General features: G+C 36.4%; 1 protein-coding gene across 5 annotated transcripts in view; it reads left to right on the top strand.

Moving 5' to 3' along the window:
- APLF (aprataxin and PNKP like factor) overlaps nucleotides 1–21,302 on the top strand; it is a 103,848-nt gene extending 82,546 nt beyond the window's left edge. For 4 of the 5 annotated variants that reach the window (XM_043917610.1, XM_043917611.1, XM_043917608.1 and 1 more), the window contains 2 exons: nucleotides 8,138–8,184; nucleotides 19,900–21,302. In XM_043917610.1, the coding sequence (XP_043773545.1) occupies nucleotides 8,138–8,184; nucleotides 19,900–20,102 (250 nt within the window). In that variant the 3' untranslated portion in view covers nucleotides 20,103–21,302. Of the gene's footprint in view, nucleotides 1–7,111; nucleotides 7,365–8,137; nucleotides 8,185–19,899 lie in introns of all 5 variants that reach the window. The other variant, XR_006343467.1, reaches the window with a different exon arrangement.
- The last annotated feature ends 6,318 nt before the right edge of the window (nucleotides 21,303–27,620 follow it).

Raw genomic sequence — 27,620 nt, 5'->3', positions numbered from 1 at the left:
TGTGGTCAAAGTTTTTATCACTATAGAGCAAATATGAAAACATAAAACTGTATGTAGATGGATATACTTAATTTTCAGATATTTTATTCAATGAGTAAGACAGATATGGATCACATGTTAATAAATATATTATGCAGTAAAAAATAAAAATTCCCATATAATATAGGAAGTTGATGTTGAAAAACCATCCTTAATTATTAAATTTTATTTTTTCCTAAAACTATAGGCGTTACTAACATTTTCTCTGACGTTATACTTTTAAAAATATAACAAAATTCAATCAGCTTGAAAATCGATAATTTGAAAGAACTAGTTCATAGTATCATTTTCAGTATCTTGCCCATTTAACTGATTTTTTCCCTTTTGTGCTATATACTGCAATCTGTCAGAAGGCTTGTTCAGTTTAATGCATTTGATTAGCTTAAGGTACTTGTCTAAATTAGACACTTATTGTCCAGGATAACCCAGTGATTGCTGTGCTTGCCACTGACTCACTTCCTCTGGCGCATAATAGGATTTTATGCAGTGTATTACTCCTGTTTTTATTTGTTAAATTAAGCACTAAACTTAGAATGTATATACACTAAAATAAGCAGAATCCATCTTCAACTGGCTTAGTATCAACATGTAAAGTCAAACTCACATATATTGCCTTAGATTTACAGAACCTTAGGAAGGCATGTATTATACGAATGAAAGTGTTGGTACCTTCATATTTTCCAGAAGCCAGAGCTCCACTATTTTTTTAAAATTGTAATACCTTCTAAGAGGGATGACGTAGGGAAGTGTGTCAGTCACCATGTAAGTGCTCTCATTATAATGAATCTACGACATGATCTGTATGCTGTGAAAGAACACAGTGTTTTTGCCACAAGCATAATTCATTTTTTTAAGCATAATTCATTTTAAAAAACATATATTTGATGTTAAAATTACTATCTTTTGTTATTTGCCGATTCAGATTTATAACTATCATATAAGTGAAAGTGAAAGTCGCTCAGTCATGTCTGACCCTTTGCGACCCCATGGACTATACAGTCCATAGAATTCTTCAGGCCAGAATCCTGGAGTGGGTAGCTGTTTAGAGCCAGGGGATCTTCCCAACCCAGGGATTGAACCCAGGTCTCCTGCATTGTAGGCAGATTGTTTCCCAGCTGAGCCACCAGGAAAGCCCAACTATCATATAAAATCTTTTGCTATTTTCTCTTTTATTTTCAAAGTTTTCCAAGTTATTGCAGTATTATCTTTTGTTTGTTTTTGCAGTATTATCCTAATCATGTATGCAAATATACACCTTAAACTACAAAATGCTGATTTTTTGAAGCTGCTTAATAAAAATAGGAACATGTGTATTTAGTATAAATTCATACTATATTATTTGAGGCAAAATAAATGGGTTTTCATAGGGAAACTAATTGCCTCATAGTTGAGGTTCGCAGAATCAGTCATGTCAGGCTGTCGAGTTACGTATAATCAAAGCTGATAACATCACCCATTTTTATAGGACCTGCATATAGAAGTAACCTGTCATGTTCACAATTCTTTAATCATGTATAAGAATACAGTCTTAGAAGAAAGTATCTTAGAGTAAATGTTAATCACTGGTTACACAGTTTTACCTGGAGACATGGCTGTAATTTTTTTTTAAACTTCATTTAGAAGTAACAGTAAAAGCATCAAAAGAGAAATAGTAGTAACAACATTGCTCCTTGATATGTGATGTGTCATGTAGCCTTGGCAAAATGTGCTGGAGTGTCTTATGTGGTTTTGTTTTTCTTTCTTCTTTATTTGAATGTACATTAACAAATCTGTTTTTCTTTGTTATATTTAGTTAATTGTGCACACACACACACACATATATAAACACATTTTCAGAGATAGTAAATTGTAATGATTTTAAAATAGCAGATTGATTAATTTCTCTTATTTTATGTTGGCTTACTCTTTCAGTAAGATCATATTTTTAATTTTTCTTTTTCTCCTAAATTTGAGACTTAAATATTTGAAATCATAGGATTCATGTTTTTGCTTTAGGTTTTAAAATAAATGTTGAATTTCACTAGTGTAAAATAAATTATTTTGCAATGAAAACAAAAGCATAGTATGATCGTTTACTCCTTGAGTGAATATTGAGCATCAGACATGCTTTTTATAAAAGTTTTTTTTTATAAAGTCTTTCATAAAAGACTTCTATAAAAGTCCATTTTATAAAAGTTGAGGTGAAACAGTACTTTAAATTCATTTGAAAATTTTGAGTGGTAAGTTTAGTATTAAGTTATCAAATTTTTGGAAGTAAAAGTAAAAATTTTATTCTGTTCTTATCGCTGCCTAATTAATCTTTAGGTATCTCTGTGATGGAGAGATAATGAGTTTTTACATCAGCAGACTTAGGTTCTAGTTATGGTTATGCCAATTGTGTAGCAAAACCTTGCATGCCGTTTGATTTTCCTGGGCCTTAGTCCTCATGAAAACAAGAAGGTTGAAACATTTGTGCTCTGGGGGCCTCCATTCAATAGTAGGGAAATCTAGAACAGAGAGAAATATAGTCCAGTTCATAAAGTCAGGTCGGTGAACACTCCTGGCTACTCTTCCTCAGCCTTCTTTGCTGTCTCCTTTTTCCTGCCTGTAATTATTGCTGAACCCCGGGGTGCAGTTCTCTGATCCTTTACCTTTGCTGTTCTGTTCTTACTCCCTAGGTGACCTAATTCAGTGTAATGGCTCCAGACTCATTTGTTTAAGTGCCTCCACTTGGTTGTAAAATAGCTCAGACTTATCATATCCAACACAGAACTGTTGATTTTTGTCATGAAAACAACTCTTTCCCAAGTGTTTTCCACCTTTGTAAATGATTTCACCATTCTCACACCGAGGCGCCAAACCAAGATGCAACCTTGATCCTTCTCTTTCTTCACATCACTCATCAGCAGTTCTTACCATTTCAGCCTTTAAAATATGTTTAGAACCTGACCATTTCTTAATTCCTCTGCCTCAGTCATCTAAGTCATAACCACAGTCATCTCAGATCTGGTGTACATACAATAGTAGCTTCTTAACTGACATCCTTATTTCTTATTTTGCCTTTTAATAGTTCATTTCCACACAGCAATCAGAGCAGTTCTCTAAACATGTCATATCAAGTTGATTTCTTATTCAAAATTGTCCAGTAGCCTCACACAAAACTCTTTACCATGGCTCAAATTCTTCTCTGACTTCATTTCCTACTGTTTCCTCTCCCTCATTCCTGTTGAGCTATACAAGCTTTTTGTATTTGTCCACATACCCTAGCTTGTTCCCACCTCAGGACCTTAGCAAATTTAAAGACATTTTTATTTTCTCTTTCTGAATGTTTTTCCTTCAGATATGTATTTGTTATTCATACCATTCACAAGGCCAGAAATGTTTTCTAAAATGTGTATTTTAAAATATAACAGCTCATAAAAACCTGATGTAGTTATAAGTGTGTATGTCTGTGTTTAAAAACCCAAAGATTAAAAGAAAAAGTCAAAAAACAGGATTTTGAGGCCTGCTGAGTTACAAAAATGCTATTTATGAAAAAGGGTGTTGTAAATTTTTTATGAATGAACTCTTAAGTATTTCCAATTACTATTAGGAAAAAGTCCTGAGTGGAATTTTGCTACATTGTCCTTGAAAGTTATTTCAGATATTCATATGTTCCCAAAGAGCTGTACAGTATTGCCACTTAACTTTAACCCAGGGTAATATGAAAAAGACTTTCTGCTGTATTATTAATAACTGATATTTTAAAATAGGATACACATGGGCAAATGTTATAAAATATTCTATAAATATGTGAAGGACGATGGGGGAAATATTCAAGGGTAGTAATTGTATTATTGAAGGAAAAACTCAGCTGTTTAATATTAGCTGGCAGTTACTTTTACTGGCCAACTTTTACATTGAGTTTTCAGACATTGTTGGCTATCTTAAAGTAAAATTGATTTGTTTCTGTAAAAATAGTTGACACCTGTAAAATGCTTAATGGTCCACAAATGTTTATGCACATCACTTCATTTAGTACTTCAAACTACCTCTGTGAGGTAGGCAGTATTTTCCATGCTTTACAGATAAGACGTGGAGACTTCTTCACAGGACTTGCCCCGAATCACAAAACCAGTAAACAATGTAGTTTGAATTCAGACTCGGTTCTTCTAATCTCGAAACGTTGAACACCTTCTACAGCATAATGCTGGTGATTTGAACTTTGACAAGCCAGATGAGAACAGGTCCAAGTCACCGTGGCATCTGTCCCTAAACCGCGTGTGAAGGACTCTGTGTCCTGTTGACTGGAGTGAGGAGGTGACGAGCGCTGAGTGCCATGTGACGCTGAGCAATCAGCATCTCAGGAGCCTGTTTGCAGTGGAGTCAGATGCACTTAATGTGATTGTCACATTTCCGTTGTTTCCTGGGAAGGTAATATGAATTGTTAATGGCAGGAAATTCTAACACATTTTAGTCCTAGGTTTGTGTAAAAAGGCTCCGTGAATACTTTGATTATTAACTTTGTAGGTGTGAGCACAGAGCAATTTCAGCACATGAACATTCTTTTCAACATAATGAGAATAGGCTTGTATCCAATAGAAAAACCACCTTTCAAAGGAAATTCTTCTAAAAACATCAGGATCCATAGATTACAGTTTACTAGCAAAAGAAAAAAAACGTAAGAAAACTTGTCAGTCTAGAAATGATTGGAACTGCTTTTTGTACCGGCCAATGAGAATTTTAAACTTTGGTTTGTATTGCAAATGATTCTTGCAAGTTCAATAATCATTTTGAAATAATAGTAAAGGTAACAAAAAATAGGTGTCTTTTTTTCCCTCTCAAATAGAAAATATTTCATCATTTTGGAAACTCATGTAAAAGCTCAATTAAAAAAACTCTTTGAAGGGAAAGAGTTGATTATATTGTAATAGGTAGGTAATTTATGAAAAGTATAGTTGAATGCCACCTCGTAAAAGGTACTCTTGTAGGAGCTGTAAAAGATATTTATAATGTAAGAAAAAGCCACAACCTCCAGCAGTTCATTTGACTGATGAGATAATACATACACATGCACACGCACACACACACACACACACATTTGTGTTGAAAATTTAAATGACTGTATAAGAAATTATGTGGTGAGTAGTAAATGGTAGATACGGACAATATATTCTGGAGGTATTACCCAGTAATTATCAGAGTTGTTTTCCTGAGGAAGGTACTTAGGTAGGTAGTATAGAGTTAGAAGAATATTCTTGGCTGTGAGCAAGTGCCTATCGATGGCAAAAAATCAGAAGCTGTTTTCCCAAAGAAGAAATGAAGGATTGGGCTGCAAATAAAGGTACAGACCAAGATCATGAGGGACCTTGAAGGAGAGGATGATTTGAGGAATTTAACATTCAGAATACTTAATTTTTTTACATTTAAATTGCTATGTAAACAAGATGTCTAAAATTTGTTTTTATTTTAAATATGCTTTTGCCTCTGATGATGTATTTTTGTTTCTGCTTTGGCTTATTTTCTTATTAAAATCTATCCTGTGAGTTATATCATCAAGAAAGAATAAAGTATATTTGAAAATACCCTAAAACAGAAAACTTTTGAACCTATCCCAGAGGATATTTTTTTCTTCATTTTCAATAAAATAACTAGCAGAATATTGATATTAATTCTTTTATTTTAAATTGGAAGTTAATTTCTAAGTTAATTTGTGGATTAATTTCTAAGTTAATTTTTTAACTTTGTGGAAGATAATGTCTAAGTTAAATGTGGAAAAGCACCAGCACATCTAGTTTCTTCTGGTCTACATTGCAGTCTTACACCTGCCTTTTAATGAAAATAGTACCAAGTTCTCTTACAAAAGGATAGAAACTGTTAAGGAAACCTTAAAGAAACACCCTTTCCCCCTTTAAGGCAGATGAAAATCTGCACATGGAGCTGAAAATCTTTTCCTTTTCTGAACACAAAATTTCATAACACTTATTTCTGTTCTTCTTTTTTGGAATGTACCAGTGTAAACCTTTCCCCCTATTCATTTATTCTGAAAGGGCTTGCCTTTTCCTAAGTCGAATATGAGGTTAGATTATGTAGATCGGTATATGAGTGCAGCTGTGGATGTGTCCCAAGATAACCACCTTCTGTAACTTTAAGGATGAACCATTACCCCTGTCCCCACCAGGCTTCATTTGGCCTTTTAAAAAGGATACTTTTCCTTTTAGTCTTTCTAGCCTGAGAACTGATGTCAGCAGTCTTTTAACTGGTATTTGGTACACAAACTTATACTTATCTCCATTAACTCACTTGATTTCATTTCTGTGCTTGTTTTTAGATGCTTGAGAGTTTCTAAAGCAGCTTTTGAAGGAGACTCCAGTAGCAAACAATTAATATCACATTGAGCTTTGCAATAATCATGCTTTGTTCAGGGCAAAGCAGGAAAAGATAGGACTGCTTTCAGACTGCTTTCTGAAAGGAAACGTATTAAAGGAAGGAGAAAAAGCCTTTAAATCGCAAATGACTCTAGATAGATAATAGTGAGGCATCTATGTAGAATGTTAACACTTGAAGAATTTCAATGAGGATATATGGAATTTCTGTGTACCAATCAACTACTTTTCAGTAGTTTGACATTTAGAATAAAAGAAGTTACCAGTATTTTACCACAGTAATAATAACAAAAAGATTTTAAGAATATTACCAAAAATAATCTCAGAGGATCAGCAATTTTTTCTAGATTATTGATGAAAACTACCTCTGGTATTAATGTCTTTCATTTTTCTTTTCTACCTCTCCTGATATCCAGCATTAATTGTACTTTAATAAAGATTGAATTAAACAAGTTAATGACCTGTGCCAGCGTGTTCAGTGAGGAAAGATCTTCCCACAAAGCATCATGGCAGCTTTGTTCATTTGCAGCTCCCTTCATCACGTTTAAGTTGTCCAGTTTATTTCTTTGAACCTTGAGGTTTCTTTTTCATTCAGTCAGATTTGGGTTAATTACCCCAAACACACAGTCTTTTGGTGAATCTTTTCTCCACTTTTCAAAACTGTTGAGTTATGACCCTAATTAATTGTGTGGCTGCACTCTTGTCCTGTGTTTACGCTCATATTGTAGGAAAAGTTACCCCAAAAGAAGAGAGATTAGCAAGAAGAAATGTCGCTGACACCTGACACAGAGCCTCGCATGTGATAAGTGCCCTGTGACTATTTCTTGGACCACTGATGAATGAACAAATGGCCAACAGTAATTACTTACCACCTACTAAGCCCTTAAACTTAAATCCTCTCAACAGCTTCATATGTCCATCTCAGCCTATGTCTGTTGTCAGCACTCCCCAGCTCTCCTTTGTCAGCCCCCTAAGAGAAAGGTAACCACCAAGTGGAGCATGGTGAACCAGTTAATGCTTTGAAGTTTTGCTGCCTGGGCAATTTTGCATTATCTGGAGAATGTCTTATATGTATACAGTGTACCCAAACATTTGTTTAATAAAATGATAGAAGAGATTGTCAATATATTTAATCAAAAGTAGATATTCGAACAGTGGTTTCTGTTTGACTTTGGGATATGTTGTTATATGTTTCTCAATGCATATTGACTTTCTTATTTTCTCATAACAGTTGATTGGTATCGTTTGGAGACGCATGACTTGTATGCTTTTGTTTTTGGGTTCTAAAAGAGCCTTAAAAGTATCCTTTTAGATATTACACAAACACACTATTTGATAATTTGTGTTATGTATTTTATATACTAATTTACATCATATCTTTATGTGATATATGATATTGACATTTTAAAAATACAGTATATTGTATTTTATTTGTCTAATATTGCCTTTCTGTAGAATGTAAGTCAAGAGGGAAGAACTTTGTCTGGTTCACCACACTTTGCATCTAACACTATACCTGGCATGGAGTAGGCACTCAGTAAATGTTGTAATTAAAAAGTAGGTGCTTTGTACAGCATGGTAACTGTAGTTAACAGCAATAACAAAGCAAATGTTTATCAACAAGAGGCTTATTGCTAATTTTATTTGTAGTTTAGTGAGTGCTCTAGTTTAATTTAAATAGTCTTATTCATTTTTAGTGATTGTCAGACCTGACCTTATATTTGCTTTCTTTTGTTTCTTTCTTTTTTTTTTAGGAAGAATCCCCAGCACAAGATAGAATATAGACATAGTACATTTCCAGGTAAGTAATTTTACTTGAGGAAACTCAAAATGAAACCTTCAGATGGATTCTCTTGTTAAACCTAGAGACAGTTGCCACTTAATGAGTTTTTAAAAAAATCTCTGCTTCTGTGAATTTGTTGAATTATTGATTTTAGTGATTTTCTTAGATTTAAAAATGATAAATTTTTATATAGAAGATTTTTTCTGCAATCATTGTCTAACAGTGTATATATATTTTCCTTTGTATCTGTTAAAGTTATTTTGTTTGCAGGTACCTTAAAATCTCCAACTGGCCTGAATGATAAAGAGAGCATATTGACTTCTTTTACTGAAAAGTTCAGAAGTAGGGCTAGATTAGACAAGATTTGTTGCTTCAACTCATTAATAATGTCAGTAATGTCACCAATAACCCACTTTCCTTCCATCATACTGTCCTTAGAGGAGTGATTTTTATCCTAAGACTGGCTGCTCTCCCCAGCAAGGATCTATATGCAATCTTATACAGCTGGGATGATAAGCATCCATGTTAACACCTAAAGAGAGAGAGAAAACAACTTTGATTCTTGCTATTCCTAGGAAAAATCATGAAACTAACTTAAAAAAAAAACTGGTTTAAATCACATTCTTGTTCTTGAATGAATCACTGTGACCACTGATTAGTTTGTTCTACCCTTGGAACCGAAGTAGAGTCTCTTTCTTCTAAACCAGAGATCCTTAATAGAAACTCTTGTTTTGGGGGAAGAGAAGTAGGGGACAAACATCAAAGCAACAACTATCGAATGACCATCAGTTCTGCTTACATCAACCTGTTTTGCCTTCTGTTTCCTTTGCTTCTGAACTCTAGTATTTTTTCCCTTTAATTAATTCTGGCTTCTTTGTATCATTCATATAACGCAGTGGCCAGTTCAGCATCCAGTATGTCTGCCCACAGAGTGAGAGAATAAACTGTATGCCAGGCTATGTCCACATGCATTTGTATATGTATAAACACAGTCAACCTGTAACCAGGTGATAAAAATAATTAATTTCACCACAAGGGAATTCTATTTACTGTTTCTTATTAAAGCACACTTTAGTGTTTTAATACTCCAGATACAAATATGATCACTGTATCTCAGTTAATATGGTATGGAGGTTATATGTTATGCTTTCCTTACTGAGGCTGTATCTGAAGCTATAGCATTCATGGTTGTTAACTTTCAAAAGTTTCAAAAGTTCAAAAATATTACTTTGAACAATAATATAATGATATTTGATTAAAACTCTGTTTTATTGACAAATTTTAGCATTTTCCCATGAAAGAGCATTTGACAGATTTGTTTATCTTTGTATAAGTAGGAACCATTTATCTGAAAACTGTCAATATACATCATATGGTATTGTTAAAAAGTACCTCAGTTTTCTTTGAAAAATCTCTTTGAATTATCATTGAAGTATCTTCGGAATGAAGAACATAATTTTAGAATATTTAGCTTTTTTTTAAGAAAAATTTTTATTTCATTGGAAATCCTTTTTTTAAAAATAGGATATTTTAACATAACAGTTTAGCCTTATATATTTAATGTACTTTCAAGAGTTATGTGGCAGTATAGTCAGGATATCTCTTCCCACTGTAAAATGTATAAATTAAACTCTCTGGGGTATTTAAAATTTTATATTATAAGTCTCACTATATTTCTTAGAGATACTTGACATATAATTCTAACATACATGTTTTTATTATTTCCAAAATGCTTAAGGTTTAGCATTACCCAGATTTTAATCTCATTTATGTAATGATTCACTTACACATGCATTTATTCATTTATTATATGACTTCCAAGTGAGCAGAACTACAGAGATACATGAAAACCAGCTGTGGCTCCATATGCTTGTGGTGAGATGCTCTACAATCTTGGAGAAAAGAGATGGAGTACTTTTTGTTACAGTTAATCAGGGTAACTTAGTAAGGGAATTTGAAGTAAAGTTGGTCTTTAAGGTGGTAGGATTTCAATTATCTTTGTTTCTTAGCGTTGGGTAGGTGGGTATAGGATATCCTAGGCAAAGTGAGTAATAGATTGGTCAAGGACATTGAGGTAGAAAATAGTAAGTTGTGTTTGGAATTAGAAGGTGGGTCAGTTTAACTGACAGGGAGAGTCTCTGCAGTTACTGTGAATGAATGATACTCTTGTTCAGTCACTAAGTCATGTCCGACTCTTTGCGACCCCATGGACTGCAGCACATCAGGCATCCCTGTCCTTTACTGTCTCCCAGAGTTTGCTCAAATTCATATCCATTGAGTCAGTGAAGCTCTCTTAAATATCTCACCCTCTGCCGCTCTTTTCTCCTTTTGCCTTCAATCTTTCCCAGCTTCAGTGTCGTTTCCAATGAGTCGGCTCTTCACATCATGTGGCCAAAGTTTTGGAGCTTCAGCATCAGTCCTTCCAGTGAATATTCAGGGTTGATTTCCTTTAGGATTGACTGGTTGGATCTCCTTGCAGTCCAAGGGACTCTCAAGAGTCTTCCCCAGCCCCATAGTTCTAAAGCACCCATTCTTCAGTGTTCAGCCTTCTTTGTGGTCCAACTCTCACATCTGTACATGATACTAGAAAAACCATAGCTTTGACTAGACGGACCTTTGTCAGCAAAGTGATGTCTCTGTTTTTGAATATGCCATCTAGGTTTGTCATAGCTTTTCTTCCAAGGAGCAAGTGTCTCTTAATTTTGTGGCTACAGTCACCGTCTGCAGTGATTTGGGAGCCCAGAAAAAGAAAACCTGTCACTGTTTCAGGAGAAGGCAATGGCACCCCACTCCAGTACTCTTGCCTGGAAAATCCCATGGACGGAGGAGCCTGGTAGGCTGCAGTTCATGGGGTCGCGAAGAGTCAGACATGACTGAACGACTTCACTTTCACTTTTCACTTTTATGCATTGGAGAAGGAAATGGCAACCCACTCCAGTGTTCTTGCCTGGAGAATCCCAGGGATGGCAGAGTCGGACACAACTGAAGTGACTTAGCAGCAGCAGCAGCAGTCACTATTTCAACTTTGTTCCCATCTGTTTACCATGAAGTGATGGCACTGGATGCCATGATCTTAGTATTCTGAATGCTGAGTTTTAAGTCAGCTTTTTCACTCTCCTCTTTTACCTTCATCAAGAGGCTTTTTAGTTCCTCTTCACTTTCTGCCATTAGGGTGACATCATCTGCATATCTGAGAGTCTTGATATTTCTCCTGACCATCCTGATTCCTGCTTGTGTTTCATCCTGCCCGGCATTTCTTATGATGTACTCTGCATATAAGTTAAATAAGCAGGATGACAGTATACAGCCTTGTTATACTCCTTTCCCAATTTGAACCAGTCTGTTGTTCCATGTCCAGTTCTAATTGTTGCTTCTTGACCTGCAAACAGGTTTCTCAGGAGACAGGTCAGGTGGTCTGGTATTCCTGTCTCTTTAAGACTTTTTCACAGTTTATTGTGATCCACACAGTCAAAGGCTTTTGCATAGTCAATGAAGCAGAAGTAGATGTTTTTCTGGAAGTCTCTTGCTTTCTCTATGATCTGTTTGTTGACTGTGAATGATACTAGAGGAATGCATTGAGGTCAGATTGTAGGAGTTCTTGAAAGCTAGACCAGAGATGTGGGTGTGGTGACAAATAACCACACCCACAGCTTAATGATGAGCTGCCCGAATCAGAGTAGAGGAAGCCTTATGGATGTTGGTTAGGTTGGTGAATGAAGGACCAGAACCAGGCTGCCATGAGAATGGAAAAACAGGATTTGATACAAGTGAGATTTTGAAAGAAGAGTAATGAGGAATTTCCAACTGATTGGCCATGGTGTGGGGGATGGGATGAATCAAAGGAAATAGGAATGAATGAAAATTAAAGTACAAATTATCAGGAGCTTCAGTTCAGTTCAATCGCTCAGTCGTGTCCGACTCTTTGCGACCCCATGAATCGCAGCACGCCAGGCCTCCCTGTCCATCACAAACTCCCGGAGTTTGCTCAAACTCATGCCCATCGAGTCAGGGATGCCATCCAGCCATCTCATCCTCTGTTGTCCCCTTCTCCTCCTGCCCCCAACCCCTCCCAGCATCAGGGTCTTTTCCAAAGAATCAACTCTTCACATGAGGTGGCCAAAGATTTGGAGTTTCAGCTTCATATCAGGAGCTTAGAGATGATAATAGAAATCAGGAGGAAAAACCCACCCCACCTCAAATTTAACATGTATAACTTAAAAAAAAACCAAACCCACATACTACCTAGTTTTTCCTCCTGATTTCATATCAGGAGCTTAGAGATGATAATAGAAATCAGGATGAAAAACTAGGTAGTTTGTGGATTTGGTTTTTTTTTTAAGTTATACATGTTAAATTTGAAGTGGAGTGTCAATAATCTATAATAAAACAATAAAAGTTATAATAAAGACCCATATACTATGTACCAACTACTCTAGAATTTTATAATATAAAATAACTATGTGAAACTATTTTATTATTTAATTTCTGATTTGTAGCACTTCTAAAACACTTCAGACTAAAATTTTCCCACACATGTAATAATTTATGCCATATATTTTGATTTTTGTAGGTTTGACTGTAATCATCTGTTAAGCTCTTGTTTATCTAATTTGTTTAAAGTTTTTTACTAGCTTTCCACACTTTTTCAGAGTGCTACATACAGTTTTAGCATAGCATATCGAGTAAAAGAGTAATCAATGCTAGGAAATTTTTATTTTAAACTTTCTTAGCTACCTTACTTGCTGACAACATTTGAAAGAAATTGTCATCAGTGTTATATCACTTGATTATTGGAGTCATTCTCTCTGGCTCCTATTATTATGTGACAGTCATGATTCGAGGGGATCCGTACTATTCATGGCTGAAATTTAGAATGTTCTACCGATCTGAAAACTATTTCAGTATTTCTCTAGTTCTCCAAATGTATGCATACATATGCTAATAGGCTTTTTTATTTTCGGAAGTAGAAACTAAAAGATCTAGAAAGTAAGCTATTAAGTAAGGTTAGTGATGCTAAATGGGATTTTGTGAACTGCTGCTTACTGTGGGAAAAGCTGAGAGATTTTAGAACATGAAAAAGGCAAATGCAGTGGTGTTTTTAAAAAGAAATAAACTTAATGTATTAATATAATAAAGTGGATAGACCTGCACAAACTGCTTTTCCAAAGTTAAAATATGAATACCCGACTAATAGCTTGGTTCATTACAAAGATCAGTGTTCAGTAGTAAAATGAGGCATTTAAACATCTTTATTCTTGTAGTATGTAGTAAGCTTTCATCTGTAGAAATACTGGGCTAAAATATTTTTCACCTAAATGAAAACTAATATCCTAATTCTAAGATTTACTGGACAAGAAAGGAAAATAAAACCTGAAGAATTATTGATGTTAAACTATAAATCTGCTATGAGACATCTGTCTTCTTATTTCCTGTTACCAGAAAACTATTTGGAGAAAATCAACAATTTGGAAAGATTTTTTCCTCCACATAAACATCTTCCAGCATGCATATAACACAGTGTACTCTTTAGTAGCTCTGCAGACTTGGTTCTTTGGATAGGAACTTGATGGTGAAATTTTAAGTTGTACAGGAAATGTTAGATACAGATTTCTTATAATAGAAATATTATAAATACTTCTGCAAAAAAAGAAAAGTCAGAAATTACCACTTCCTAATAATACCAAATAGTTAATAGCATGTTCTTTCAAATATGTTAAAGAGTTTGTTGCTTTTTCTAGAGTTTGTTATTTTTCATTATTATGGTAGAACAGTATTATCCATCACCTTTTAAAAATATGTGACAGCTTATTTCTCTTGTGCTGCTTTCAAATAGTCAAGCTGTCAGCCTGTCTGTATGTTTCATATTCCTGTAGAGAAAATGAAGATTCCTGCTTTGTTCTTAAAATTATAACTTTGGGGTTGGAAAGGATTTTTGAGGTCATTTAATCAACATCATTTGATTCACAGATAAAAAGATAAACTCCAATAAATGCCTTGTTCATTGCTAAGGGATTTATGACACAGATCTTTAAACTTCTACCCTCCTAGTATATATCTTTTTCTTAAACCATGTTATTTTTTAGAGACTTCTTATTGGGTGAGGGGACTGGAACATCACAGATAAACAGTCACTAGCAGCCAGAAACTTAAAAGTGACCTAAGTGAAGATAGAGAAAAAAAATGACTGCTTCCGAGCTCACCTTGACTTGGAAGAAACATGCTTATTTCTGATTTCTTAGACATGTTCAACAATTAGGTTTCAAATAAACTATTTGTAATATAAGAAAATGCTAAATGTAGGCTCTTATTTTTCCAAAAATGGCATTATACTGTTTAATTCTGTGGAAATCTATTGGCAGTCACAACTACAAAAAATAAAACCACAAAAATTGTTTTTTGCTATTGCTTAAAAATATTAAACACTTATTATTCCATGTCAGGCTCTCACTGTTGTACTTCAGTAAGCTTTGTACTAACCGTGGTGTTCTATGTACAGTGTTGGGATCTTGGTTTGGGATCGTCTGTAATGTGACTCCTCATGACTGAGTTCTCTAAATAACATGCCTCCTTGTCTGAGAGGGTTTCTTTGAATTTTTTGTGTAGCAAACAGTGTTATAGGCAAGGTTTATATGAACTTTACTGGCTTCATCACTTTAAATCCAGATACTCAGATACCATGCTTCAGCTTGCTCAGGGAATACATGCATGGGTGTCTATTCCTGCTTTCTGCAAATGCCCCTTTGCGTAAAACTCAATTGTTATGTTAAAGACAGACATTTTATTCATAGGTTATGTGCTAGTCATATTTATTTCAGAACTGTGCTTCCTGAGATTATTCCCATGATTCAAGAAATCATGAAATAATTCAGATCAACAAGTGCATTCAGCATTTTCTAGTAAATAAAGTTTCATCACCTCTATGGCCCAGTTATACCTTCAGCACTTAAAAAAAAAGCCCTCCCATCTAGATGGCATTTGTATTGTAGAATATTTGAAGTCACTACTACAGAATTTGCTACAAGAGGGTCCATTTAATTGGTTCCACAAAAAATGTCAGCATTCAAAACCCTGTCGTGAAATGTGGACCTGGGACCACTAGGAAGGGACATAGAGCTGAGCTCTGGCACTGACTTGCCCTTGTCGTGACTTTGCCTTGCTCATGTCAAGCAGTTCTTCAGCTGCTTTCACTTAAAGCTCAGAGTGCCAGTTCACATGAAGTAGAGGGGCGGGAATACCAGCTACACTGAGTTCTGTTACATATGGTTATTTCAGATTCTAAACCTCTTGCTAAAAGAACATGAGTGTGATGTTATGATTTTATAGATAAAAACAATTTTTTGATGAAATGAGTGGGATTCTTCTGATTAATATGTTATTATTGCTTCAGCAAATGAACCTATCCAGTAAGTTGCTAAAGATTCCCAGGGCTCATTGAAGCTTAAAGTTCCTTCAGTTATCAGGATTTAAATAAAAGTCTGTAATATAATTCATTTTGTTGACAGGCAGGCTAGTGATTAAAAGTGTAGGTTATAATAAAGCATTTCTGTAAACTGAAGGTGTTCAGCAGTTGATTTGCAGATGGTTCATTTATTCATTCATATATTTAGCAAATATGTGTCTATAGGTGTCTTTTATGTGTTAGGCATTGTTGGAGGAGTTGAGGATACAATAGAGACAGAACCTTGCTCTTGTAGAATTTCACAAAGGTGGACAGTGCACATGTTACCAATTATGTGATGTCACGTAGTGATAACTGCTAAGAAGAAAAATAAAGCTGTGTAAGAGGACATAGGGAAGAAAGCTGTGGGCTTCTCTGGTGGCCCAGACGGTAAAGCATCTGCCTGCAGTCCTGGAGACCCAGGTTCGATCCCTGGGTCGGGAAGGTCCCCTGGAGAAGGAGTGGCAACCCACTCCAGTACTCCTGCCTGGAAAATCCTATGGACAGAGGAGCCTAGTAGGCTACTGTCCATGGGGTCACAAAGAGTCAGACACAACTGAACGACTCAAGAGGACAGAATGGCAAGGGTGTGTATGGGGGTGGGAGCAGGTTCCATTTCAAATAGGACAGTAAAAGAAGGACTCTGATAATTTGATATTAGAGCAGAAGGCTGAAGGAGAGACCTAGCCAGGTGATTCTCTGAGGGATGGGTGTGTTAGGCCGTAGGAAGGATGCTTCAGAAGCCTTGGAGATGATCCTGTTGGTTTATTCAAGGAGCAGTGAAGAGAGGCTAGGCTTGGAACAAAGTGTAAGTGAAGAATGGCAGGTGGGACGAGAAGAGCTAGTGAACCAGTTTTGTAGGGTCCTGAAGGCCAAGAGCTACAATTGAGGAGTTCAGATCTTATTCCAAGTGAGATAAAAAGCTATTGGGAGGGTTTTTTGGCTTCTTGGTGAACAGATAAGAGTAGAAGTAGGGAACCCACCTAGGAGGATATTGGAATAGACCAGGAAGAAGATGGTATTATTGGATCCAGGGTGTTGGAGTGGATGTGAGAAGTGGTGGATATATTTTGATGGTAGAGCCAATAGGATCTCTTGACATTAAATATTATTGAGGATATCCAAGGATAACTCCAAGGTTTCTTGCCAAGATGATTGGAACGGGCTTCCCTGGTAGCTTAGTGGCAAAGAATCTGCCTGCCAGTGCAGGAGATACGGGTTCAATCCCTGATCCAGGAAGATCCCACATGCTTTGGAACAACTAAACCTACGCACCACAGCTACTGAGCCTGTGCTCCAGAGCCTGGGGTCTGCAGCCTCTGAACCCACGTGCTACAGCTACTGAAGCCCACACGCCCTAGCGCTTGTGCTCTGCAGTGAGAAACGCCACTGCAACGAGAAGCTCTTGTGCCACAACTGGAGAGTAGCCCCCACTCACTGCATCTCGAGAAAGTCTGTGTAGAACAAAGACCCAGCATAGCCGAAATAAAGCAAATAAAATTAATTAAAAAAAAAAAACTGGAAGGTTGGAAGAGTCATATATGTTCAAGATTGATAAGAGAATGACCACATTTGGGTGAAGCACCTCAAGAGCTGTGTTCTGGAAGTGTTGCATTTCAGATTTCTGTTAGTCAGTAAGTAGAGATGGTACACAGCCAGTGAGATAAATGAGTCTGGAATTTACGCGGTGGTCAGAGCTTAAAATATAAATTTGGGAATTTAGGATATGCAACTAGATGGAATCATCTAAGGACTATATTTGGAGAAGGAAAAGGCAAACCTGCTCCGTTTTTCTTGCCTGGAGAATCCCATGGACAGAGGAGCCTGGCAGGTTACAGTCCATGGAGTTGCACAGAGTTGGACACCTCTGGGTGACTGAACACAGCCTAAGGAGTATCTCAGAGAAGAGGTCCCAGCCTGAAATTTGGGCACTCCAAAATTTAGAGGTTGAGAAGATGAGGAAGATCCAGCAAAGAAGATGGAGAAGGAACAGCCAATAAAGCGGGAGAACCTGAAATAGTTTCAGCTTTATATATATTTTCCTTCTAAATCTGCTAAGCTAATTTCTGAATCTAAAATGAGACTGTTAATTGAGATGGCAGTATTTATATATATGAGATACTTCCAAGAGCAGAATGGCCAAGAACAGAAATATTGCTGTTCTTCCTCACTCCCTTTCCCGTCTGCAAACTATCCTCTAAATGGTTTTTAACTGTTTTCTGTCATAAAAGTTACATGAGGAATTGAGGTTAGTTAGACATAAAACATGCCTTCAAGAGGCTTACAAGAGATAAGAAGTGTACACAAATAAATATAATCTCAGACTTCCCTCAAGGAACTGATGTGCTTCTTGTGCTAATGAGAATTGTGTGTTTTTGTGTAGCCTTTTTGGCTTTCTGCTACCAAGAAACTTAGGGAGAAATTTGATGCTCAGTCTATATTGATTATGTTAAAAATTGAGGTTGATATACTTATATTCTGCTTTCTTTGTTCTTAATTTCTACTTTTATTTGTGTTATCTCATGATAACACAGGCTTCCCAGGTGGTGCTAGTGATAAAGAATCTGTCTGCCAATGCAGGAGACTAAGGGATATAGGTTTGATCCCTGGGTTGGGAAGACCCCCTGGAGCAGGAAATGGCAACCCACTCCAGTATTCTTGCCTGGAGAATCCCATGAACAGAGAAGCCTGGGGGTTTCCAGTCCATGGGGTCACAGAGAGTCAAACACGACTGAGTGACTAATCCCAGTAAGCACATGATTATAAGCTGTCTCAAATCCTCTTGGAATGAGTAGTGATATTAAGAAAGAAATAACTGTCTGGGCTATGAAAGTTAAAAAGACAAATGGATTACTTTCTTTGTCATCATTCTGCCATGAAAAATTTTCCTATCAAATTTCTTAGCTTTCATTTAAGTTATATCTGTTACATATGAATGTTTTAGGAAGAAGCTAGCTGAAGCATATGTGTGTGCTCAGTCGCATCCGACCTTTTGCAACTCTTCGGACTATTGCCCACAAGGCTCCTTTGTCCATGGGATTTTTCAGAGAAGAATACTGTAGTGGGTTGCCATTTCTTCCTCCAGGGGATCTTCCTGACCCAGGGATCAAACCTGCATCTCCTTTGTCTTTTGCATTGCAGGCAGATTCTTTACACGATGAGCCATTGAGGAAACCCCCGCTGAAGCATATTCAAAAGTACAAACATTTTTAACCTTTAAACATTCCACATCACCCTAGGGTCTCTCACTGCCTTATTTTAAGCCAACTCTTGCTCTCTGTGAAAAGAAAACAGTGGAATGAGGGAAGAAATTAGTTTTGAGACAGAAGAATTTTAGAATTGTAATTCTACTATTATGATATTATTTAGAAACCTGTAAATTCTGATGGTTGTTACCATAGTAATTCTAGTCTTACCAAAGTGTAAGCTATAAGATCTATAAAGCTAAATTTTTCAAAGTCTGTAAGTTTATATCTCCTCATTTGGTCACAACTCTGGTGTGTCACCTGGAGAAGGAAATGGCAACCCACTCCAGTATTCTTGCCTGGAGAATCCCATGGACAGAGGAGCCTGGTGGGCTCTAGCCCGTGGGGTCACCAGAGTCGGACATGACTGGAGCGACTGAGCGCGCACACACTGGTGTGTCAATCAGATTGTGCTAGCTTTGTGGGGTAATAAACAGTCCTCAAATTTCAGTGCCTTATAACAACAAATAGGTGTATTTCTCTGTCATGTTAATATGCATGTAGCTGCATGTTGGCCGTTGCTCTGTCTCATGCTTGTCTCATCCTGAATCCAGGCTGAAGGAACAGCCTCTATCTGGGGCACACTGTTCTCCTAGCAGAGGGGAAATGGCAATAGCAGAATCACAGAGAGGCCCTTAAGGCTTCTCCATGGAAGCTGCTACTTCCACTTACTTTTCTTTGGCCAAGTCTGACGTCAGTGGGAATGGGTAAATAGAATCACATCGCAAGGAGGGACAGTGAGTAACTGGGACAGAAATATATTCTGCCCTTATGGAAGGTGGTGTAGCTTGATTGTGATATTATTAAGGAATCATTATGATGAATCTCAGAGGACATTTTAATCTTGGAAGGCTCATAGTAGGGGAAGTTTGATTTAAGCAAATGTTAAAAAATAAAATAAAAATAATAGCTTTAGCCCCCTTTCTAGAAATTTGTAATTGTTAGCTATGTATTAAGTAAAATCTTCTTGACAAAGATATTTTACCGTTAGAGGTTTCTAAATCCAGGTTGAGTGACAGTTGACGTGCCATGTACTAAACTGTTTTTCAGTGAGAAGCATTTCAGATGAAGATGACAGTGTTGGGCAACCCAATGAGTACAACCTGAATGACAGCTTTATAGATGATGAGGAAGAAGGATACGAGCCAACAGACGAAGATTCCGACTGGGAACCAGAAAAGGAAGACCTAGAGAAGGAAGATATGGAAGGGCTTTTGAAAGAAGCAAGAAAGTTTATGAAAAGAAAAAAGTAACTCCTCTGCAGAAATATACGGCTCATATTTTACTGTTTCTTTATGGAAAAATAATTCAGGAAGCACTTAAGGGACAATTGTTTTTCTGCTTTTTATGGTTACAACTTTAGTATTGACTCTTCACAAATGAAACATTCAAATGTCACCCTTCAGTGTAGTGGATGAAATTTGTTCTGTTGCTTTGCTTTTTCTATGTTATTTCAAACATCTGGAAATAATCAGCAGACAGAGTTAAAAAGAAATAATTGATATTTTTCATGTACTTTATAATAAAAAGTAAACATCATCGATTGCAAAACACAGGTCTTTTTTTCTTTTTTCCAAAGATTCTATCTTTATGTAGAATACTATACAAGTATAACCAGGCAGATTACGTAACTGGTGGGAAAGCATGCTTCTTTCATTCCTGTTGAAGTAATTCTTAAAGCAGAACCAGACTTTAAAAAATACCAGCCATCATATAATGGCTATTATTTTTTCTAATGTCCTAGATGTGAGCTTTGCAATTTCATTGACTACTTTCATTCTTTGAAACTTGGGGAAATTAGTACAAAATGGATACTGAAAATAGATTCAACTAGACTACAGAAATGTCCGCCATGCAGGGAATGTTATTTTGTGTCCCAAGTCTGTAATTTACTATATGTCTGAGTTTAAAAGTAGAAAACCTGAAAGAATTTGACCATTTCTTTTTCAAACAAGTCCTGCCTGATGCTTTTAACTCTCAATATGCTATTCTTAAATTAAGAATATAGGAATTATTTTTAACCATAATTTTCTCAAATTATATTAGTTCTTTTATCCTCAGATGAGAGTATCAAGTTGTCTGCCAGCATTCAAGATTCTGGCCTTTTGTTTCAAGTAGAAACCCCTTCTTCTCCAGTTTTATATAGTATAATATTTCTGCATCTCTGTTCTGAACTCCTTTAGGCTATGTAATACTCTTCATTTTATGTGACTTAGAATCTTTGAAATATAGTTTAGAATCTTTAATTTGGGTTTGTACAAACAGCAGTAAATATAGCTTTGAAATTGTAAATCATAAACCAAAACTTCCTCGTTAAGCACTAATATTTTATATTCTAAGAGGACCTAAAAATGTATGTCTTAAAAGAGCAGGACAGATTTGTAATTGTTTTCTTAGTGTTTTTAAGTTTATTTTAAAATAATTGCATAATATTAAAATTTACTTATATTACAGCAAGGAAAAGATAAATATTTTTCTATTATCTTTTATTCTAATTTTTTTTCTCTGTTGTTATTTAGAAACTAATTTTCTCTTCTAATGTCCCTTTAGTCTTCAGGGCTTGACAAACCTGTGAAAAAAATTCCTTGAACTTACTTTTACTTTCACTTTGCACAAACTTAATCCTTAAAGTGTTTCTTGATCCATTCATAGATATATCCCAAAGGAATTAAAAACATGTGTCCACATGAAAACTTGTACACAGTGTCCATAGAAACATCATTTGTAACAGTCAAAAAGTGGAAACACCTAAATGTCTTATCAGCTGATATGTGGATAAGCAAAATGTAGTCTATCTTTACAACCAAATATTTTTTGGCGAAAAAAAAAAAAAAGTGAAGGATTGAAACATGCTACAGCATGGATAAACCTTGGAAACAGTATGGTAAGTGAAAGAAGTCAGACACAAAAGGCCACAAATTGAATAAGCTCAACTATATGAAATATCCAGAATAGGCAAATCCATAGGGATGGAAAGTGAATTGGTAGTTGCCGGGGTCTAGAGAGAAGAAGAGTATCTTTCTGAATTGATAAAAATGTTCTAAAATTAGTGGTGACAGTGTAAAACTCTGTAAATATACTAAAGTCCACTGAATTGTATACTTTCTATGGGGGAATTGTATGGCATATGAATTACAAATATCAAGAAGGCTATGATAAAGAATACGAAAGGTGACATTAGCCTTTTAGAAAGAAAGAAAGGCATTCAATATCAGAATATAGTCTTCTTAGAAGTTATTTGATAGCTCATGTTAATTTTTAAGAATAATTTGATGTGCCTTTCATAAACATCCTAAAGACACTTTTGAGTATAACTAATGTGTAAATATTTAACTTCATTGTAATGAAAATTTTCTACTTGGACTATATTTAAGTCTATGATTTTCAAAATAAGAGGCAAAAGTGATGAAATTGGTCAGCTCAAAAGCATTGCTAACAAAACTTGATTTAGTTGCTGTCCTAAACAGTGTATTGAGAGCCAACTGTCCTTATCATGGTATTCATAGAATTTAAACTATATGCTAAGCCCCTCCTTCAAGCTAAGAATGGTCACATACACTTTTCTCACTAATGTGCTTAATTCTAAAAGCAAATGTCTTTTGTTGACTTCTTGAAGTGAGGTGGGTTTTCTGGGACCTTGGGAAGCTGGAGACATGAAGATTTTCAGTGACACATGGGTACTGATTCTGCTTTTCACCCAGGTTGAGGATGACATTATTGATACTATTTCTAGAACTAGAAGATCCTAATGATTGTAAACATTCATTATAATGAGAAGAAATAGATTGTGAGTGTAATTTTTCCAGAATGGTGATGTAAAGGTAAATGGATAGTGACTTTCTTCTGATTTATCTGTGCAAAGTTCAGTGTCACCCACACATCCCATGGAGGCAGAAACCACACACCAACGTGCTACATCTAGCCCAGCTCTTTGAGTCCACCTTCTTGTTCCCATGACTTTCTCTTTCTTGAGGAGGAATCTGTAAGAGAGTGTCTGTGTGTGTTCTTCCTGCCAGTCTGCAAACCTACAAAGCTGCTCCTCCACAGTAGGTATTGAAAGAAAAACAATAAAGAATAATTATTACCAAGATCATTACTGGACATCCTGATATAATGTACACATAAATTTGATTATCATAAGCAACCACAGTTATACTCTGTTGTGCCCAAGACCCTGTCTTAGGTGCTGGTGATTCAAAGAAGAATAACATGGAGTTTCCGTTTTCAATGTCCTTACAGTCTACTGGGGAAGATAGGAATATTTATTTATCTGGTAACAGTGACTACCAAATACTATGGAGAATACAAGGAAGAAAAGGACATAGCTTCTACAATCAGCTCGCAAAGGCAGTGAGGCAAATAATATAATGGGTAGAAATGCAATAGTCCGAGAAAGGAATGCTGGAGTATAATTTAAATGGTCTATCTTGCTGTGTATTGAAATACAGTCTCATTCTTGAGGAAGAGCCTTTGTCTGATTGAGTTGCAAGCTGACCTTGTGGATTTTTTTCATGGAACACAACTTTTATCTTCAAAAATGACTGGCAGACATACTACAGTTATTCAGAATGGAGTGTGAGGCTGGCATTTCATCAAAAATGAACTTAGCCTATTTTTTTTTCCCAAGGAAAACAATGAACAGTATACATTATAATTGTAAAAATGAGCTTTCAAACAAAAATTAGAGCTTTAGAAAATTTCGATATGTCACTGAGCTTGTTAGCTCTCCAAAACTTTAAAAACTGTTCTGATGATATTGTTGGTGATCTACTACAATGAAATGTGTCAACATTTGGAAGATCTACAAAACTGAGCAAGCCAATGTTTTCCGAATGACCAACGCATATTATAAAATCAGGCATGGGTAAAAGATCCACTCAAAGCATAAGATAGGCCAATGAAACTTAGTGTAACAGAGTCTGTAAAGTTCATTAATATGACTTCAGATTGTGCCTAACACATTGTGCCTAACACATTTCAGAAGCTGCTATTTATTTTTGGTGGCCCATCAAAAATAATATTCATAATTCTCTGAAAAGCGTATGAAACTACTTCCTTTTCCAATTACATATCTTTTTAAGCCCTAATTTTCTCTATATACTTCAAGCAAAACAACTTACAAGAGTGGACATGAGAATCTAGCTGTCTTCTATTAAGCTAGGCATTAAAGAATTTACAAAAATGTGAAGCAGTGCCACTCATTTTACTAAATTAAAAGATTATCATAAAATATATTATTTGTGTTTATATATAATGGGTTATTTTAAAAATCATTAGCAAATAAATTTCTCAATTATAATTACAAAAAAGGTGAGTGTCTATAGATATGACCCTCATAAATGAAAGCTCTTTGGGTCCTCAATAATTTTTATGAGTTAAATCTTAAATCTCAACATTTTGAGAACCATTTAATTAAGTCACTGTACCAATCAGTGTCAGATTTTATTTTCTTGGGCTTCAAAATCACTGCAGATGGTGACTATAGCTATGAAATTAAAAGATGCTTGCTCCTTGGAAGGAAAGCTGTGACAAACCTAGACAGTGTATTAAAAAGTAGAGACATTAACGAAAAAGGTCTGTCTAGTCAAAGGTGTATTTTTTCCAGTAGTAATGTATGAATATTAGAGTTGGACCATAAAGAAGGCTTAGTGCCAAAGAATTGATGCTTTTGAATTGTGGTGCTGGAGAAGACTCTTGAGAGTCCCTTAGATAGCAAGGAGATCAAACCAGTCAATCCTAAAGGAAATCAACCCTGAATATTCATTGAAAGGACTGATGTTGAAGCTGAAGCTGTAGTACTTATGCCACCTGATGTGAAGAGCTGACTCATTGGAAAAGACCCTAATGTTGGAAAGATTGAAGTCAAAAGTGGAAGGGATGGCAGAGGATGAGACGGTTAGCATCGCTGACTCAGTGGGCAGGAATTTGAGCAAACTCCAGGAGATAGTGGAAGACAGAGGAGCCTGGTATGCTACAGTTCATGAGGTTGCAATGAGTTGGATATGACTTAGCAACTGAAAAACAACAACCACCATTCAGTTAGGCAAGTTGTGGTGGGATATCCCTCAGATCACAGTGCCTTAACACAAGGAAAGTTTTCTTAAGGCAAGATTTTGTGTTGGGTGAATCTTCAGGCCACTGTCTATCATGTGGCAGCTCATCACTCCGGGATTTTGGAAGCTCTCTCATCTTGTAGTTGCACCACTGGAACATGAGACTTACCAATCATGACTACAAGAGGAATAGAGAAAGTGAAGGGTTGTACCCTGTTAATTAAATGCTTCCAGCTAGAAGTGTCACTCATGCTCACAGCCCATTGTCCAGAGGAAGTCACATGGCCTTGCCCACTGAAAGGGACCTCAGAAATACAATTTTGGTGCCCAAAAAGGATGAGAACCAGATGGAGTGAACACCAGTAATGTCTATAATCCCTAAAGGGGTGAGTGATAAATAGGGGAATGAGTTGAAGGCACGATCTTGAGTGTCAACATTTAAGGAGTAGAAAGATGAAGACTTCAGAGGAATTAGAGGAAGAAGAGGGATGTCAGGAACTTGCTGTGTTGCAGAAGCTAAAAGTAGAGGACTGTTGAAAGAGAAAGCAGCAGACATTGTAGTTGCTGCAGAATGGATACAAGTGCAAGTACTGAGGTTAGATTTGACTTCCTACTTCTTGGCGATAGTTGAGGCTATTAGATGAGAACTTGCACAGACTCTCACCTGTGTCTACCTGTCCCCCAGCTATTCCCATACTCTGTTGTCTTTCCAGATATTACAGATGAATCATCTGTGTTCCTATTTAAAGTCAATCCCCCATATTCAGTCGCCTCTTATATTCTCATGGATTTCACACTGGTTATTCTTCCCTTTTGCTCCCATTTAATCCTTTTTTCCCTATATACTGAATCATTCCTATCACCATATAAATACTTCTTCCATCCTAAAAACAAATGAAATCTTCCCACCAATTTCACTTTTGCCTGCAGCTTTACTACTCCATTTCTCTTCTCCCTGTAACAGCAAAATTCCCCGAGTGTTGTCTATACCTGCTGTCACCAATGCTTTTCCTCCTTTGAAAGTCTTTCGAGTCAAGCTTTCCTTATCCCCTCTCCATTGCAACTGCTGTGGTCAAGAGCATCTGTGATCACTCCTTTAAATCCTATCATCAATTCTCAACCCTCATCCTTCTTGAACTTTCTGCAATGTTTGAAACAAGCCACTCCTACCTCCTTCAGACACTTCCTTCATTTTTCTTCTAGGAAATTAGAATATCTCGTGGTTTTTCCTACCTTACTCCCAGTGTCCATTGCTGGGTGTTTAGTTTTTTCATGAGCTCTTAATGCTCAGACTACCCTACAGCAGAGTCCTTGGTCTTTATTTTCCTATTTACACTCATTTGCTTCATGTAATTTGTGTTTTGTTGTCGTTTTAAAAATAATTATAAATTTGTAACTCAAGCCTTGACCTCTACTCTAAATTACAGACTTCCATATCCAATTGTCTATTCAACATCTCCACTTGAATGATAGATCTCGAACTTTACATGTTCAGGACTGAATTCTCTCTCTTTTTTTTTTTTTCAGGACTGAATTCTAACTGCCTTTTTTTGCTCCCCTGCAAACCTTCCTCTCCTGATTAGGCTAAACAACTTGACATTATTCTTGACCTCCCACTTTGTCCTACACTCAGCAAAATCTTGATGGATCTACTTTCAGAATATATATCCAGAATTTGACTCTATATCTGAACTTCCACTGCTGGCAGCTTGGACTCCCTGCTTCATTCCTACGCTCCTACAGCTATGCACTTCAGTTCAGTCGCTCAGTCATGTCCAACTCTTTTGACCCCATGGACTGCAGCATGTCAGGCTTCCCTGTCCATCACCAACTCCCAGAGCTTACTCAAACTCATGTCCATCGAGTCAGTGATGCCATCCAACCATCTCATCCTCTGTCGTCCCCTTCTCCTCCTGCCCTCAATCCTTCCCAGGATCAGGGTCTTTTCAAATGAGTCAGTTCTTCACATCAGGTGGCCACAGTATTGGAGTTTCAGCTTTAGCATCAGTCCTTCCAATGAATATTCAGGACTGATTTCCTTCAGGATTGACTGGTTTGATCTCCTTGCAGTCCAAGGGACTTTCAAGAGTCTTCTTCAACACCTCAGTTCAAAAGCATCAATTCTTTGGCACTCAGCTTTCTTTATAGTCCAACTCTCACATCCATACATGACTATTGGAAAAACCATAGCTTTGACTAGACAGACTTTGTCGGCAAAGTAATGTCTCTGCTTTTTAATATGCTGTCCAGGTTGGTCATAGCTTTTCTTCCAAGGAGCAAGTGTCTTTTAATTTCATGGCTACAGTCACCATCTGCAGGGATTTTGGAGCCCCAAAAATAAAGTCTGTCACTGTTTCCATTGTTTCCCCATCTATTTGCCATGAAGTGATGGGACTGGATGCCATGATCTTAGTTTTCTGAATGTTGAGTTTAAGCCAACTTTTTCACTCTCCTCTTTCACTTTCATCAAGAGGCTCTTTAGTTCTTCTTTGTTTTCTGCCATAAGGGTGGTGTCATGTGCATATCTGAGGTTATTGATATTTCTCCTGGCAATCTTGATTCCAGCTTGTGCTTCATCCAGCCCAGCATTTCACACGATGTATATAAGTTAAATAAGCAGAGTAACAATATACAGCCTTGATGTACTCCTTTCTGATTTGGAACCAGTCTGTTGTTCCATGTCCATTTTAACTTTTGTTTCTTGACCTGCATACATAT

The sequence above is a fragment of the Cervus elaphus genome, chromosome 11 (genome assembly GCF_910594005.1).
Source record: "Cervus elaphus chromosome 11, mCerEla1.1, whole genome shotgun sequence".
Taxonomy (NCBI): Eukaryota; Metazoa; Chordata; class Mammalia; order Artiodactyla; family Cervidae; genus Cervus; species Cervus elaphus.
This window is presented reverse-complemented; position numbering and strand designations above follow the sequence as displayed.